The 17,699-nt window shown below is 42.2% G+C and overlaps 2 protein-coding genes and 1 long non-coding RNA gene across 3 annotated transcripts in view; 2 read left to right on the forward strand and 1 right to left on the reverse strand.

Annotated features, from left to right (window-relative positions):
* The first annotated feature begins 1,396 nt into the window (after positions 1 to 1,396).
* Positions 1,397 to 15,350, forward strand: RBSN (rabenosyn, RAB effector). The gene is made up of 12 exons (XM_021542533.3): positions 1,397 to 1,495; positions 1,832 to 2,060; positions 3,318 to 3,458; positions 5,239 to 5,339; positions 5,951 to 5,996; positions 6,091 to 6,252; positions 7,163 to 7,404; positions 8,224 to 8,294; positions 9,944 to 10,030; positions 10,458 to 10,560; positions 10,983 to 11,057; positions 11,934 to 15,350. Exons 2-12 carry the CDS (start codon positions 1,898 to 1,900, stop codon positions 13,002 to 13,004), a joined length of 2,262 nt encoding a protein of 753 aa, XP_021398208.2. The 5' UTR covers positions 1,397 to 1,495; positions 1,832 to 1,897; the 3' UTR covers positions 13,005 to 15,350.
* Positions 15,351 to 15,979: 629 nt separating this feature from the next.
* MRPS25 (mitochondrial ribosomal protein S25) lies at positions 15,980 to 17,416 on the reverse strand. Its single transcript, XM_021542542.3, has 4 exons — positions 17,242 to 17,416; positions 17,021 to 17,127; positions 16,607 to 16,694; positions 15,980 to 16,382 (listed from the first exon to the last, which is right to left on the reverse strand). The coding sequence occupies exons 1-4, from the start codon at positions 17,373 to 17,375 to the stop codon at positions 16,196 to 16,198; spliced, it is 516 nt and encodes a 171-aa protein (XP_021398217.2). The 5' UTR covers positions 17,376 to 17,416; the 3' UTR covers positions 15,980 to 16,195.
* Positions 17,417 to 17,435: 19 nt separating this feature from the next.
* Positions 17,436 to 17,699, forward strand: part of LOC110477108 (uncharacterized) — a 34,641-nt gene continuing 34,377 nt past the window's right edge. Inside the window, exon 1 of the long non-coding RNA XR_004148808.2 lies at positions 17,436 to 17,638. This is a non-coding gene — a long non-coding RNA (uncharacterized LOC110477108). The remainder of the gene's footprint in view (positions 17,639 to 17,699) is intronic.

Below are 17,699 nucleotides of genomic sequence, written 5' to 3' on the forward strand. Positions count from 1 at the left end.
AGACAGGGTTGACCAAAGGGTTGCTGTTCTGTACAAGTTCGCTTTTCCTTACATACCTGATTTTTACTACCTGGGAACGGCAAGAGAGGATGGACTACCCGGGTCAGCAGGGCTCACAGTACACAGGCAGGAGAAAAACCTTTACAGCAAACGCCTGTAACGCACGGCCGAGGCCGCCACGGGCCCTCGGCTGCTCTCAGACGTGCTTGTTGCGCCATCTAGTGACTGCCACGTCTCCCATCCTTCACCCACCCCCTTTTCTGCCCGTTCCCTACACGCTCATGACAAATCGCGCGCATGTAACAGGAACCAGAAAACTGAAACACCAACAGAAACCTCCCTAAGAGCTCTGCGCCTACATGGCTCTTGCAGTTCTTCTAGAGACGTGTATCGCTGTAGCGTTCTTCCACTACTCAGTGAGTTACAGCTCACTGGCCTCAATTGAGGACAAAAGGAGCAAGGAACAACAAAGGCAGCTGGTGCCACTGTGTGGCACAGGTATGGCTCACCGCCAGGAAACTACCCGGCTCCAGCAAATCCAGGGGGATGACACCACAGCACGTGAATCATCGAAGACACTGAGCCTCAGGCTGCTTCTTTTCTTCCTCACCCCATCACGATCCGTGCTGAAAAGGTTTTAAAGGTCATAATATGGAAGGTAGAAGTGCAGGGCATGATGAGTCAAAGTCCACCTTTAATGGACAGGTCTCAAGTGTAAATAGCATCGCCACGTAAGAAAATCTCTGCCTCCAAGAGCTTTAATCCTAACACACGAAGCCGATGTGTGATTACACACTCCTATTGTTTCTATTTGATTGGGAGTGTGTGAGAGAAGGGACTGCTGCCAGCTCAGACTAAACAAAAGCTGGCATCAGAAAGGGGACACGAAAAATGCCCTGCCGTTGATTTACATAGCTCCTTGTCAGGAGGCAAGTAGTAGGATTCCTGGGCTTCTTTGTGGCTAAGTACGTCACCGGATGCTCTAGTTTGCAGTTTTGGGACACTTCCTTTAGGAACGTTCAGTAGGCTGGGAAAGGGAACGTTGAGCGTGTTGACATTGGCAACGGTGCTCCTCTTGAACGTGCCCAGCGATTAGGACACACAGCATAGACCCACCAGTGCTATGGGAACGGCCCCAGGGCACCGGGGAGGGACGCATGTCCCCTACGTGACAGCGCCGTCCCGTCCTGGAGGGGACTCTGTCACCGCAGCTCTGCGGGCTCGTTACCCCGGGCTACTGCGAGGCGGCTGGACACGGCGACCAGCGCCGGCCGCAGAGACGCCGCTGCCGCTGCCGCCTCCCAACCGCCAGCGGCAGCGCTGCGCTCGGCAGCCTCCCCGCGGCGTCGGACGAGCCCTCCTTCTCCCCGCCCTTTCCTCCCATCCATGGCTCATCCCTCGCCCCGCCCTCCGCCGCGCTCTGCCGCTCCCGGCAGCCGGGCCGGGCCGCGGCCGCCCTGTTTTGGAGATAGTCACCGGCCGCCCGGGCGCTGAGGTGAGGCGAGCCCTGCCCCAGGCTTTTCCCGGGCCGTCCCTGGGCTGCCGCTGGGCCACGGACCCTGAGGCAGCCGGGGCAGCCCTCAGCGGCCTCTCCCCAGGCGGGCGGATCGCCTCAAGCCCCGCTCATCTCCCTGCGCAGCCTCTCTCCTGCCCCGGGCGGGGCGGGGCCGGGCCGCGGAGGGACCGGGCGGGGAGGAACCGGGCGGGAAGCCCCTGGAGGAACCGGGCGGGGGCCCGGCGGGAAGCCCCTGGAGGGGCTCGCGCCCAGCCCGGGCCCTTCCCGCCGCATCCTGCGCCGCGGGTCACACGGCCCTGGCCTGGTTCGTTTCAGGGAGTGCCTAAGGACGATGCGGCCCCCGCATCCCTGCAGTCGGTGAGGGCAGCAGGCGAGGCCGCGATGGCGTCGGGCTGCCCGGCGGCCTTCGGGGACCCGACCGAAGTGCGCGAGGGCTTCCTGTGCCCGCTGTGCCTGAAGGATCTCCAGGCGTTCCGGCAGCTCCAGGCGCACTACGAGGAGCAGCACCCGGGCGAAGACCGGGACGTCAGGGCGCAACTCCGAAGTAAGGGCGGCCGCGGTAAATGCGTTCGGCTTGGCCGTGGGAAATCCCTGCTCGTACTTCGAGTGCTCCCAAATGTCTGACAATAATAAAATATCAATTGGAGGGACTTACAGGCGAGGTATGCAGTTCCATTCTTCCGTAAATCTCCTTGGGCCAAGCATAGTACTAACCTTCTCCCGATACTTCCCATAAATTATTCTAAAGTAGGCGCTAAAGAACATTGCTCTACAAATGTCTGCTTTTATGCACGAGTTTTACTGTTGATCTTTTAGGCTTTTTTGTTTGTTTTTACTTGAAAACTCAAAATTATACTAACCCAGTGAATACCCAAGATTTACTTGAAGACTGTGGAGAATATGGGGAATCTCTGGTACTTACCAGGTTCCAGTTCATTAATCTCTTGTTTTGACAGTAGATAAAGCTGTGGTTGCAGTTAAAGTGTGAAGTTAAGAAAGGTTGTTATTGGAAAAACATGGAAAAGCATGTGGGTGGTGGAACTAGCAGGAAGTGCTGGGAGTGTTCCATATCTGTTAGGGAGTTCCACCCTTCATTAGTATTTGGAAAATCTCTTTGAATTTTGTTTCACTAAGATATTTCCCTTTTTTTACCCCCCTTATGTATACAATGTCATTTTATATTGAGAGAAGAATGTTTAAAATGTTTAAAATCTGGCGATAATTCTCTATGTTTCCTGCAAACTCTGGTTTTAGTATGCTAGAAGTACTGGCCTCGCAGTCTTGATTTGTTTTTCTCTTGAGATAGACTTTTGAAGTACTAACCAATTTTCGTGGTGAAACCCTAACACTGGGCTGTTTAGTACTTGAAAAAGTCTTTATGTGTACAAGCACACTGAAATTGGTAGCTTGTGCAATAAAACAAGGAATGTGTTGGACGTCCTTGAATCTGAAGAAAATAATAGGGAATTTTGAGAATTAAGATAAAACTATATGATGCTTTGTGCAGTGAGATAGGTCCCATAGTTTAAGACATGTTGCTGTTTTACAGTGAAGTCTGACAATGGAATGTTTTAATCTACTGTCTTGTCCTTAGGACCTCATGCTGCTTTATGACAGACAGCAGAGAGCATTTTGTGTCATCTGTGTTGCTCTGAACTGCATTTTTGTTCTAAGAATGTTTTGAGGATAAATTTATCCAGAAGAAAGGTTTCTGCTAAAAGAAGATGAATATACTGGCTTCACATGACAAATATTTGGTGACTACCTGATATGTCAGATAACTTGGGTTTATTTTTTTCAGATCTAGTCCAGAAGGCCAAAAGAGCAAAGAAGAAATTGCTGAAACAAGATGATGACAGAACTGATTCTGGATCTCAGGAACGATATGAGTCATTCAGCTATGGTGGAGTAGATCCATACATGTGGGAGCCCCAGGAAGTAGGTAGGAGAACTGGAAAGCAATACACAGTGGGAATAAGTTTTGATCTGAATTGGGAAAGTGCTACAGTATTGCCTAAGTGGCTTGGAATTGTGTCTGTGTTCGCTAGCAGGGGGTTATGGTTTGCACACTTTCTTTGAGCAGCCGATCCCTTGGGTGGAGTGTGGGGAAAACACAGTTAATGGGGAGAAGAAAAGACATGTATAGAGTCGTTACCCGAACTACCCTTCAGGGAGCTGTTAATCATGTTATTGTTGCTGTCCTGCTGAGATCTGCTTAATCTGTGTTTACCTCTGTGCAACTAGCTTCATCTTGTCACTTTACAAAAAAGATAATCCACTCATTAAAAGTTATAAGTATATAAAATCTCTAGCTTTTGGGCTACACTTAAAGTAGTTGTTAGTTTGCATGTTTGACAAAAACATTATCTAACAATTTAAACTGTCAGCTTTTTCCTTGGATTTGAGGTGGCAATCACCTCTTATTAAAATGGGGTTTACTTAAAAAAAAAACAGATTAAAAAAACAAACAATAAACAAACTCCACTGCTCTGAATATAAATCTACATTTGTAGAGTTTCAAGGATAAGCTGTAAAGGATGAGCCTGTAATTACAAATACTGCTATTGGCAATTGCCTGTACTATGACTGAAATACTATGGTTATTTTTGGAGAAGGAATCTTTTGTGGATCCTGGGATAGTTTGCACTATGGTGCTGACAGACTAGGGACTAAGTCCTTTGGGTCTGCAGGGTCTGAGTTCTGTATATTTCTTTACTTTTGACTTTGTAACTATTTGAGCAGCAATCATAGTGTAAATATTAGCTAAGAATAAATTTAGGGAGAAGGTTTATGAACATTATAGAAGTGAGACTGCTCTCTGATGAGCATTGAGAAGATGAACCATAGGGATCTGGCATGTGATTTGATGGATCAGTGAAAGGGATTGTGTCTCCAAAGCAGTGGCTTAAATCAGTTACCCAGAGGGACTCTTCCACTACTGTGAATGCATCTTCGGAGATTTTTGGTTACTTCATTAGCATGAAGAAGTGAGATTTTTACATTTACATATGTTGCATCAAAAAGCAACATTTGATTTTGAGTTCTACCAGCTGGAAGAAAGATTTGGTTGGTTTTGAGGTCTTTAGTTTTTTGTCTATAACTTTGGTTTTTAATACCTCGTCCACCTTACTTGGAAAAGAAGTAATCTTAAACCAACATTATCAACTATGAATTCTGCATGTCTTAGAGATGCTGTATAGTTCTTTTCAATACTCAGTGATCAGTTTTCTGCAAATCTAAACTGTCATGAAGGATTTGATTCAGGCCCCTAAAGGGTAAAGATGATCAGAAATCTTGAAACAAAATTACTGCTGCATAGACCTCCAGTAATCCTTGGGCATGCCTCTTCCCTTTGCTCAATATGTAGCCAGGAAGCTAAAGGGAGTTGGTTTTGAGGACACTACTAGTAGGTAACAGCTTTCCAAATGTAACTGACAAATGAAGATGGAGAAAAAAAAATGTTGCAGATTTTCTCTTTAACATAGTGTTGCTTGTTTTCTGTAGTAGAAGTAAACCACTGTTTAATTGCCAGCCCGAATATTAGTCTTTAACCAGCATGTTTTATTTACAGCAATACTGTGAAAATGTAGGATTCCAATGTGTCTTTAAAGTCGAATTTGAACATGAGAAGTAAATGGTGAAGAGACAGCTGTCTTTCAAGTGGCATTTAAATCCATACAGAGTACTTGGGTGACCAGGACAACTTTCTGTTATCCCTGCAGGTGCTATGAGAAGCCATCTTTCTGAATTCAAGAAACACCGAGCAGCCAGGATTGATCACTATGTAGTTGAAGTCAATAAGTTAATAATCAGGTTGGAAAAGGTAAGTTTGGTGCTTCTTAATATTCCAACCTTCTATATGTTTCCTAGACTAAAAAAAATATATTTCATTATGAAGTGTACCCACTTATCTAGGAATACACTTTATAAAAGATACTAAACTATGACATTTTTCACACATTACCTTGAGAACTGTGCACGATTTGATTTTGTGCCGTGGGTATAATTTCTGGATCTGTGCTTTCAAGCTGAAGATTCTACTTCCACATGCTTCAAGAGCCATCTGTTCTCCTGTTTTATTTTCTCATTGTTTTACTTTACTAAATTGCTCCCCAATATTTTTGTTATGATTCTTCCAGCTCCTCATTCTTCAAAATCTGCCAGTGGTACACTTGCATTTTAGTTCAGATGCAGTAATGTTGGCTGCAGTAAGGATTATGTCCAAAATGTGCTGATTTGTACAAATTTGACAAGTCATTGTTTAGCACTGGTATGAACACAGAATTAGGAAAAAAAATGAAAGTTGCATAAAACCAGCTGAAATTCCTCTCTCTTAAAAACACTGGGTTTCTTTTTCTTGTTGGGCTGAGTTGTGCTGGGTTTTTTCCTTACAAAAGTATAATTTTCTTGAATATATTATTTATCTTTAACCAGCTTACATCATTTGACAGAGCAAACACTGAGTCAGCTAAAATAAGAGGTTAGTGTGAGCTTACCTGAGACTATTTGCCTCTATAGTTTAACCAGGTGAGGAATCAATTGAACACTTATGTGGTATGTATTCCTGCTCACAGCTATTGAGAAGTCTGTTGTGCCTTGGGTCAGTGATCAGGATGTTCCATTTTGCCCAGACTGTGGCAGTAAGTTCAGTATCCGAAACCGACGTCACCACTGCCGCCTTTGTGGGTCTATTATGTGCAAGAAGTGCATGGAATTTGTCAGTCTTCCTTTGGCAAGTAAGTACTTTTGAGTTAATTCTTCATTTTCTTAGCTCACTTTGGGTGCGTCCTGGCTTTTGCCATTACAAAAAAATACGCTGGTAATAGTCTGTCTCTGCAGAAAACTTTGATTCAGTTTCATGCAGACACTTGTCTGTGAAGCAGAATACAAGGAATTATTTCTCCATTCTTTTTCTCTGTTCCTTCTTCAGATTTGGAAGTGTTGCATAACACTGAAAAATTTACTAGAAGTAATAGTTGTCATAGTAAATAAATAAGTAGTAAGTAGTAAAAAAGTAATAACTCCTGGTAAATATAGGTATTGCTTATTCTACTAAGTACTATAACTATGGAGCTATTAACTTTAGGAACTGCCAAGGTTCTTGACATTTAAAATATTGTGGATATTTCCAGTTTTGTTTGTGGTGTCCAAATGCTAGACCTTGGGACAACAACTTAGGGAAATTCATGTTTAGGTCTTTAAGAACCACTTCTAAACTTTTATTTTTCTCATGTGGTGCACAAGATAGGTAACTGTATGTTCTGTGGAGATAAATGACTTTAACTGTGCCTTTTAGAGTGTGCAAGCGCAATGCCTGGATGCCATTATCATACCTGTTCTACACATTGGTTTGTGACTGTGCAGGCTCAAACATGAGAACACTTCTAGGCATAAGCAATGTAGGTGATGCTCAGTAGTGTGCTCTCTACCTAGTTTTAATACAGCAAGATTTGCAGTGAAGACCCAAATTCTGACTTGCAGTCATAGTTGTTATGCAATCCTTACATGTCTTTCAGCAGACTCTTTCAACCTGGTTTTTTAGTACTACCTTAATTATAAAGTTCCTGTTAAAGGGCAGTTTGTTTGTGTTGGTAAAATCTGTTGGCTTCTCCAGTTACTGTAAAATTGCCTGTGTATAACCTTTAGGCAAACTCACTAGTGCCAGCAAAGAGGCCTTGGGTTCTCATACAAGCCCAAACTCCTCACCAAGCAGCGTCCACGGCTCTCGCCGTGGCAGCATTAGCAGCATAAGCAGCATGAGCTCTGTTCTGGATGAGAAGGATGATGAACGAATCCGTTGTTGTCAGCACTGCAAAGATACCCTGTTGAAAAAAGAGCAACAGATTGATGAGAAAGAATATACACCAGAGATTGTAAAACTCTATGAGGTAAGTTAAGCTCTATGCTACAGCGTATATGTCTGCAGTGGTCACTACTTGACTTTCGTCTTGTTACATCATGTCTAAACTCTATGACTTAATACTGACTTGTGTTAGCAGAGACTGTTGGGTGTTTATGCCATGTTGCAAAGACGTATCTGAAATGCTGGAATCACTTGCAATATAATATTTATAGCCCACATTAACTTCATGCATAGTTTTAAAATACATCTTCATTCTCATCATCTGGAGCTAATAGTTCAGACATGCCTCTCTCTTAAAATTGTGAACTTGTTTAAACCAGTGAGTGATATGCTGTGCATTTGATTGGTGGGCTGCACTGGAACTACAGCACTCAATGTCACCACTGTTGCCATCAGTCCTTACACTCATGGCAAGTGCATTTTTTGAACCATCTCTATCAACATTCCGTTCAAATGCTTCGCAGCATGTGCTGATGATCACCAGATACCTTTTCAGTAGAGTCTACAAACTTCCCTGGTTAGTATTAATGGGAGTTTTTGTTGGTGCTCTTGTTGGTGAAGAGATCTAAGGCTAGAAGTTGTCCAAGTCAGCCATTCAAACAGCTTCAAGATTTGAAGTCCACATTACAGGCGTACAGCCAGTCTTTCTCTGTTTCTAACAATGCCACACGTGTTCTGGAAATAAATGGAGAGTCTTGTCATCCTGAACAGTTAAAGTGCCTTTTATCATGGTTAACTTCAAATCTGCACAAGCAGCATTAAAAGATTCATGTCAATGTGTTCTTGCATTAGTGTTTTAATGTAAATTCCTTTTTTATACATTTTGTTTTAATATTATAACAAGAAACTCCGACTCTGCATGGAGAAGGTTGACCAGAAGGCACCAGAATACATAAGGATGGCAGAATCACTAAAGTAAGTCCATTGCTGACTATGTTATGAATACATGTATTTTTCCTCTAAGTGTGAGAAGTAGTAAGGAAGTGGTGTACTAAGACTGCAAGTGTGTGTAAATTTAAAGAAAAATCAGTGCTTCATTATCTGTTGTCTTCTGGATGCTCTTCAAACAAAGTAATACTGAATTAATTATTAATGGTAACATACAGAGAGGTTGTTTATTTTGTTAAATTTTCAAAGCCACTTCCCGGTGAGGCACTACTGTCATACTTCGACACATCACCTTTGCAAAAAAAGGAAGTACAAGGCTACAATTCTTGTGTAAATGAGCCTCTTCAAAACAGCTGCAGTAAGCTGTTGCTGTCCTCAGCTGGGATGCTCTGGCTTCCAAGGAGTGCCAGCAGCAGCAGATTATTAGAACTATTCTGTTCTGTGTAAAGCATCCTCACCTGGCAGTTGTTCTGAGTGTAGCTGGGTACCCTGTGCTGCAGTGGATAAGCAACAGTCTTGTATTTCAGTTTTGTGCATCATTTCTTCCATTAGTATTCTCTCACAGGGTTAACTTAAGACTCTCCAACTCTATCTGCAAAAGGTTGCCAGGTTATACTTTTGGCTCGTATAGTGAGAGAAATACACGCACTGGTCTTTGACTAGGAAGCATTTCCTTCTGAAAAGTTAAAGTTACCTGTCCTTTAGATCTAATGGTAGTAGAAAAATTAGTAATGAAAGTGCTTTGTAAAAACATTCCTTGCAATAGGAAGAAGTACAGAAGGTGAAAAATTTGCTAATGTGTTACTGCTTTTTGTCATGAAGTCAAGAAAGATTGGGTTATGTGGCTTGGCAGCTAGAGAAAAGTAAAAATACAGTTGTCCTGGATAATGGAAGTAAATGTCAGAAAACAACAGGCTTGTTATGGGTGAAATGAAAGACTTCTGACTAGTAGTGTATCCTGGAAATTGGAATCCTATGGATAGTGAAGTTGCTTTTTAGAAAGTGATTATTATAATTTATATTTGTGATACAAAAGGACAGGGAAGCTAAAAACTTATGAAGAGTTTTCCCCACTAAGTCCTAATTTGTTTTATCAATAAAGTGGAGACTCTAGTAAAGTGCCTGTAATGATTGTGTCCCCATGTGGACAGTCATTTAGTAGCATTTTAAATACTACACCCTGTCCAGCATAGTATTTTCCTTTCTGACAAATGCTACTGGAGGTAACTATTGTGCTTTAATAGTTACTCAGAGATTTTTTCCCACCAAGTTGTCTCAAAAGAAATCCCCACAAAATAGATACATTTGCTAAGCATATGTATATTTTAGATATTACTTGTAGAGTGGCATTTTTATGTTTGAATACAGTTTATCCTAGAATAATAATATATAAGTAATATAAGTAATAATTATATATATATATATGATTAAAAATTGTATTTAATCACATATACAGTTATCTTCTATGAAGTGTTCATGTTCACAAAATCAGTATAATTTTTCACTTTTGTCACAAAAAAAGGTTTTTTTAAACATGAGCTTGAAATAAAATCATTCAGCCCTTTAGTGTTAGCAGTTATCACTGTAGAATCTTGGTCATCTTGGGATACCTAGTAGTGTTGTACATGTTGTTAACTGAATGCATGACTTACAGTAAAGTTCTGTTTATTCTTTAGTGCTGGGGAGTCAGCCTACAACCTTGATCATGCTAATGACTTAAGAGTGGAGATTCAAAAAATGTATGAATTTATAGATGCGTTAAGGTAAAAGATTGTCTCTCCTTTTTCCCCCCATCATGTATGTATCTCTGTTATGACTTAACTGATTATATGGATGATCAATTTGTCTGCTCAGTTGTAAAGAACATTTGAAAAGGTAGATGCTGTTCCTGTACGTTACCAATTTCTACTTTCTTCTCCAGCCTTACAATTCATGCATTCCTTTGCAGTAGGAATATGTAAGTATAGAGAAAGCAAGTAACAGCACCATTTAGGGGAAAGGAATTGTTTGTTTGGGGTTTCTTTGTTTTTCTAAGGCTGGGCTTGGAAAGTGTTACAAATTGTAATATTCAAAATTGTTTATATAAACGAACATCAGAAGTTTTTAATCCAATATTGTCTCTCCACTTTTGTGGAATTTTTCCTGGTTTTGTTTTTGAACTGATGAGGCTGTATGTTTTCTTTGATTCAGTAAGAAGATTTTGAGTCTGGGCTTGCACGAAGATCCTCAACCTCATCCTAAAATACTACAACTTCAGCGAATGATAAGATATTCAGCTACACTTTTTGTTCAGGTAAATAGAGCATATGCTCTATTTACATTTTAGATAGTGTTCTCTTCTTTGCCAGGCATCCCTGTGCATTGAATCTATTTTGACAAGGGCCTTAGTTCTATACATTTTCTGTAGTTCCCCAAATGACTTATGATAGCTTTAAATAAGCTGTCTGGAACACTTATCTTTCACTCAGAGCAGCTATTGGGCCTGGGGAACCCAAGAGTGTGTGAGCCGTGGCTCTTCCTCTTGCTGAGGTGTGAGCCCACCCAGCAGTGCAGCTGTGGCAGCAGAGGTGTGTGGAGACCTGCAGCAGGGACTGCAGTGTAGAAGCATCTTTGATGTGTTTGTGGACTTTCTGCTGGTAGTATCTTTCATCTCAAGGACTTGAAAAATGGGCTGAATACCTGCAAGCAATATAGTAAATATTTCATTTTTGCCAGGAAAAACTGCTTGGCCTAATGTCCCTGCCAACTAAGGATCAGTATGAAGAACTGAAGAAGAGAAGACTGCATATGGTAAGACAGGTTGGGATCTATTACATCTTGTATCAGGCTTTCTCATAGATATAAGCCTGGGAGCTGGGATATGAGTAGTTGCCTTCAACATTGGATTTCAGTTTATTTTTTCATCCATATCATCCCATCCCCTTTTCCAAGGATTTGCCTAGCTGCTGCTTTGTTCTGTCCAGAACAGAAGTAGGTGGGCACAAAGCTGAACACTTCTAGAAAGCAGCAGGGAGTTGCTGCTGCACAGGCTGTTTCTGCTGCAGTGTGTGCAGAGCAAGCCCTGAAGTGAGCGTGTTAGTTTACACTGACTTCAAAATTGTGTTCAGGAATCCACTCACATAAGTAGAATTTGGAAACTTCTTTTGTTGGTGGGAAAGGACATACTAGAAAAAGGATGCCTTTGCAGGGAGAGAGGCTTTTTTTCCTTTAGGAGGGAGGATATCTTTAATTATAAACTAAGATAAACTTCATCTTGAGGTATAAGTTGAGAAATAAGAATAATCCCACTCCAAAAGCCAGTATATCAGTGACCTTAAACACTGATGTTCTGTGCGATACGATTAATGTCCAGATCAATGTAGACCACTCTTTGCACAGCTGCATTGGGCATTTTTTTTTCTATGGAGAGAATTGTTGCTCCTACTTTCCCTTAAGTTTGTAGAGGCAGATGTCATGGGTTTTTCATCAGTATCATAAGAAACTCAAGGGAAGCATGTAAGGAATGATATGAAAGTAAGAATCTTCTGCAAAGTAACCAAAATGGCAGCTGATCCCTTTAAGCATCAGCCAACAATGTCTTAAGATTAGCTAACTTGTACCTATGAATACTTAAAATTAAATTTTTCAAGCTTGTGGTGTTTTCTTACTACATGTTTTTTGGTTTAGGTCACTCTTGAAACACAGGGAAAACAAGAGGAAAAGCAGAAGGAGCTTATCTCCATATCTGCATCTGCAGTTAATGGTGATGAAACTCATATAAAAAAAGGAACAGTCAAGAAATCTGAAGGCTGGTTACCCACATCTAGCATTTCAAGAGAGAGCGAGAGAGCAGACCCACTTCTTCAGCAGATTGACAATATCACATCCTTTATTAAGCAAGCAAAGGCAGCTAATAGGATAGATGAGGTCCATACATTGCAAGAGAACTTGATGCAGCTTCAGGATGAATATGATCAACAACAAACTCTGAAAGCTATTGAGCTTTCTAAAAAACAGGCAGAAGAGGAGGAGATACAGAGGGAGGAACTTCAGGTCCTTCGTGAAAAAGAGTGGGAAAGAGAGCACCATAAATTCATGTCTCAGCATTCGAGGACACGCTCCTTAGACTTCAGAGAAGTCAAACAGCATTTGGATGTTACTTGGATCAAAGGGGACACTCCTGCTGTTGAGCAGCTGCCAGCAAAAGAGCACTCAACCTTCACACTCAAATCCCAGAATGTCCCACAGTGTGACAAAGACATCGATCAACCAGCCTGTCTAAACCCCTTTGAGGATGAAGCAGATACCCCTCAAGTAGAAGATCCTGCTAATCCATTTGCCGAAGACACCTCTCCAGTGGTTTCCTTCTCTAAAACAGCTCAGCAAAGTGATAAAAAAGAATATAATCCATTTGAAAGTGAGGAGGAGGATGAACAAAGTAATGGAGCACCTGGCAGTACTTCAAACCCCTTTGAAGAGGATGAAAATCCATTTGAAAAGCCTGGGGGCAGTTGGAATTCAGGGAATCCATTTGAAGAGGGATCCTCTAGCAATCCCTTTGAAGTGGAGGATGGCAGTGAGATCTCTGGAGAGGAGGTTATAGAGGAAGAGCTGCTTCTCCAACAGATAGATAATATTAAAGCTTATATATTTGATGCCAAACATAGTGGACGACTGGATGAGGTGGAGGTATTGACAGAGAACTTAAAGGAACTGAAACACACATTAGCAAAGCAGAAGGAGAAATCTAACTGCTGAAGCAGCAATAGGGCTGTGTAATAACTCTGTCTGCTGTTAAATATGGGAATGTAAAGTAGATACTTACAGACAGGAATACACATCACAAGAGGGAACTGGGAGAATCCTGACTTTAAAGCACTTTCATTTAGACATTGCCACTACTACACAGTCTTGAAGAAAGAATTACTGAGGAATGCTGCTGGTCTCAAAAACTTGAGTAAGAAATTTTAAAATAACTTTTTACAGCACTTTTTAATGCTAACTGGTGTTACTGAATGCTTATTTTGGTCCAGGGGTTAAGTAAGTGCTAACAGGGAACTACGATGGTTTGCCCTCTTTCCTGATTTCTGCTGCAATGTTGGCCTTTCAGGTGTGGCCTTTCAAGTTTTGACTAAAGAGAGATGAAAACTTTTCTAAAACTTTTTCATCCTCTCCTGACCCAGGGTAGTTGAACTGCTAACACTGTTCTGGCAATGTGCTGTTAAAGAGCTGCTGTGATTCTCCGGGATGCTGAATGTACAGGCTTGCAGATCAAGTTTATGCAGTGCTAATAAAAAGGGATCTTAAGACTGAGAAAAACTTTCTAACGTATCTTATAACTTTTTAGAGTCTGTATAAAGATTCCCAAGTAAAATTTGGATGTTTCTTTTCATCACTTCTGGTTTCCCATTTGCTCTGAGCACCAACAATGTTGTCATAGCATCATACTGACTTCAGGCCTGCTCATGAGGGAGCAAGCATTTGCTCATTTCCAGGGAAAGGAGCATCCGGCCAGCACCACTTCTATTGTAATATAAAGGGTGAACCTCCAATTGTAATTGCATTATGGAATCTACGCATTCCTTTAAATCCTCCCTGTGATAGAATGATCATGTTTGTTGTATTTGTGAGACTGGAATATTTTGTATCACTCAAGCAACAAAAAATTTTGTTTTATAATGGAAAGCTGAGATGCCACTGGAATTTTGTGAAAGCTGGAGGACAAAGTCTGGCTGCAATAGTGCCAAATGACAATTCTCTCATGTTAGATTCCCCTCAGTTTTTATGAGAATCAGGCATACCTGTTTTAAATAAGGAACTTCAGATTGAAGACCTCTTGTGATCCTGTGGTCTGGGGGATGACCAGGTGACTGCCAGTACCTGTGATGCAGGAGGGCCTACAGCTGGGCAATGCTGTGTTTTTGAGAAAGATGGTATGTAACCACTTTGATTTTTATCTTTGAGAGGCAACAGAAACATCAGCAGGAATCACCATTTGCAGGAGTGGTGGTGGTGAGTTAATCTTAAAGGGTTTATTTAAAACTGAAATAGAGGAAAATTAGGCAGATCACACTGTATAGCACTAACAATAGTGGGCTTAGTCAGTAGTGTGAGGTTCTGTGAATGGGACATGCCTTTTAATTGTCTCTGATATTGGCATACTGTCTCTGATACTGCTTAAGATTTTAGAGACAACTAACTCTGTTACCTAAAGAGCAGGAACTCTGGTTACTAGCTGTGAGTAAGTGGAGTTAGGGATTTGTGGAACTGTTGTTCAAAAAGACCAAACCACCTATATCCTCACTTAATACCACTAGCAAGGGGTTGAAGTAACTCAGACCAGCCACTCAAGGATTACCTGATGGTCTGTCTGGTGTAGCCTGAATTGGGGTTTGAAAGGTGTGCAAAAGAGGTTGGCTTAAGACCCTGAAGTGCATATAGTGATGTTTTATTGGAGCTGATTGAGTCCCCAAGTGTTACTTTGTACCAAGAAGAAAGAACACAGGATTCTGAAAGGTCTTGACAGAATATAGGTGCTTGGCACCAGATTAATGAAGGCAGCAAAAACTTGATAGCTAAATAGAATACCTGGAATTATTTAAGAGATAGTATAAGGCAGTTATTTAGGACAGGCTTGGTTGCTGTTCAGGAGGATTGCTTCCTGCACTCTAACCTAATGCTTTTTTAGGTATCAACATGAAAATGTTTCAGTGGCTTTGGCTTTCACATTAAAAAGTGTTTTTTTCCTTGTTGCAACTATCCTGCCTTGTTTATATTTTCTGGCTAACACACTAATAACTATAATATTCTTATTGTATACGTAATACAATATTTTTACAAACAGGTAACAGACTAGGATACCTCATGATCTTTGTGAGTGTTAACTCTGATAGCCTAGACAGCTAATACTAAAATTGTCTCTGATGTGAAGACCTTTGCTGGTATAGGGACTGCTGTGAGGCTTGCAAGGCACAAGGGAATGAAGATGTCTTAAGCATAAAGCTCAATAACTAATTAGCATTGACTTTTGTTACAACTGCATGCACTACTCTGTATGAAAACTTTGTAAAAAGAGATGAAATAAAACAACATGTTTATTTTGTGTTATGTTTGTCCTTGACAGTTTGTACTGGATGCTTGCATCTGTGTGAAATTTTATATTCAACTGTGAATTCAGAAATGCTGCAATACAGTTATACAGTGACTTGCATATGTAAGCTTGACATAAAGGTCTGTACAGTAGAGTACACTCTATCACGTTTATACATATTACAGGGATGGCGTAATTGTTTGGCAAGGCAAACTGTGATGATTTAGAAGGGGTGTTTTGAGAATTGTAAACTTACCTCTGATATACCAATTTGTCCATTCTCCTTTCCAGCTGATGCTTCTGATTTGTGCTTCTCAGAGCTGCAGTATCAACTGCAAAAGCTGTATCTTGCTGGAAATGAGACTCTGAACTGTTTCTGATTATTAACTACATATATTAGGAAAATTCAATTGAGACTGGAGTTAATATTATCATTTGGCTGTCTTCAGTTGGTACAATATAGACTTTTGCACTACTTTCTACAAACTATGGAATTCTGCATTACTTCTAAGATAGCCTCTCTATCCCAAAGAAAACGTGATCTTGGTATAGCCATAATTGGCTACCTGCAGGCATGAATAAGAAATAAGACTATATTAATTTTGTTTTCCAACATTGGCTTGCAATACTTTGTAGAACCACAGCTTTTTTTGTGCCAGTTTTAACTTTTATTTATTTTTCACTTAAATTATTCTAGCTGTAGACTTAAGAAGGCTTATGAGGCAGAGTTGTTTGTATTGAATGAACTTGCTTGTTCCTGTTCCCAGGAACTGCTGGCTCTTGACTCTCACTGAGGCACCTTCATTGTCCAGCCCTGAGGAAAAACAGCTGCATAACTTGAGATCTTGAAATGTCAGGCTCATGCCTCATTTTTCATAGCAGCTTTGTATTTTCCCCTCATCTCTTTGGGCAGTGGTACAAAAGCAGGGCAGGGAACTTGGCCTTCAATCTCACACATGCATTCTCGCAGATGATACTTCTTGGGCCCGAAGGTTGCTGGATGTGATAATTTTTTCCTTTCTCTTTCTTCTCTTTCAAGCATTTCCCTAGAAAAGAGATCTGTTTGTTACTATCAGAAGTATGACTGGCAACACTTCCTCTCCCTTCCCTGGACCCAGGTTATCAAGAAAGATGGATTACAGTTCCTACCTTGTGGACGTTACCTCGCTCATGTCAGTTTTATCCAGGAAAGTGGTATTTCCTTCTGCATTCCACAAAAGTTTGTAATATGTATGCTAGATTATATATTAGCTTACTGCATACTACTTACTTGTTTTTTCCCAGGATTTTTTTAACGTGCTCTGTTATCTCTTTGTTGGTTTTATCTTCCACATCAACCAAAACTTGTTCTCCACTGTCTGTCAAGAAAAATTCATATTAGTGTATCAAATGATACCACCTCCTCCTGCATGCCGTTAAGAGAGGCTTTAAACGCACAAGAATGAAGGATCTACTTCCCTTCTGCAGTTCATGTGTATTGCAATGTTTTAAGTGAAAAGCAAAATCTCCATGAGGGTGAGTCTAGGGGAGCTGCCAACGACTAAAGCGCTGTTTCAATCAAGCAGCTCCATTCCCCGCAGCAGCCGAGGCAGGGCCGAGTGAGAACGACACAAAGGCGGCGGTAACGACGCCGCCGGTGCGACCCAGCCGCCACTCTGCGGCCCCCGCGGCTGGCGCGACCTACCCAGGTAGAACCGGAGGAAGGGCGAGGGAGTCATGTTTCTGAACAGCATGATCTGCACCCAGGGGTTCTTGTACTGGATCTGGGGGATGTTGAAAAACACGAACTTTCTGGAAAGAGACAAGTACACAAGGGCTGGCCCGTTGTCTCTGCGGCGGGAGGGCCGCGCAAGCCCTGGTGTCTTTGCAGGGGCAGCCCGCGCTCCCGCCGCGTCCCACGCTCACCTTGCGCCTTCGCTCAGCTCTCCCGCCGTGTTGTAGTTCACGGTCATCACCTTCACCGAGCTCTTGAACACGACGTCGCCCTGGCTGAGGTACTGCAGGGTCCGGCGCACCGGGAACCGACCCTTCATCGGCATCGCGGCGGCGGCCGGAAGGGGAGGCAGCGCTCCCGCGCGCCTCCTGGCGGACGCTGCGCCGCCCCGCCGATGCCGTCCCGGCAGCGCCCGCGGAGGGCGCGCGCGATGCCCGGGCCTGGCGGCGCGAGGGGCGCTGAGGGCCGTGAGGGGCCCGGCGCACAGCAGCGACAGCGCTGGGGCTACTCAAACCTTATCTGTTCATGATGAATTAAAACCTTAGGAAAAAAGCCCTCTCTCCTCCTAGAGAAGCTCCTTGGAGTCAAGTAAGTTAATGGGATTTCTTTTCTATACCAGATCCTTAAATCTCTTGTGAAATACTCAATA

This window comes from Lonchura striata, chromosome 12, assembly GCF_046129695.1.
Source record: "Lonchura striata isolate bLonStr1 chromosome 12, bLonStr1.mat, whole genome shotgun sequence".
NCBI lineage: Eukaryota > Metazoa > Chordata > Aves > Passeriformes > Estrildidae > Lonchura > Lonchura striata.

What these genes read in the sequence shown, in the direction of transcription:
- MRPS25 (XM_021542542.3), bottom strand. Translation starts at nt 17,375, where the DNA reads ATGCCGATGAAGGGTCGGTTCCCGGTGCGCCGGACCCTGCAGTACCTC. An exon ending in GAGCTGAGCGAAGGCGCAAG is followed by an intron (nt 17,128 to 17,241) that starts GTGAGCGTGGGA and finishes GTCTCTTTCCAG; the next exon opens with AAAGTTCGTGTTTTTCAACA. An exon ending in CTTCCTCCGGTTCTACCTGG is followed by an intron (nt 16,695 to 17,020) that starts GTAGGTCGCGCC and finishes TTTTCTTGACAG; the next exon opens with ACAGTGGAGAACAAGTTTTG.
- RBSN (XM_021542533.3), top strand. Translation starts at nt 1,898, where the DNA reads ATGGCGTCGGGCTGCCCGGCGGCCTTCGGGGACCCGACCGAAGTGCGC. An exon ending in GTGGGAGCCCCAGGAAGTAG is followed by an intron (nt 3,459 to 5,238) that starts GTAGGAGAACTG and finishes TTATCCCTGCAG; the next exon opens with GTGCTATGAGAAGCCATCTT. An exon ending in GAATTTATAGATGCGTTAAG is followed by an intron (nt 10,031 to 10,457) that starts GTAAAAGATTGT and finishes TCTTTGATTCAG; the next exon opens with TAAGAAGATTTTGAGTCTGG.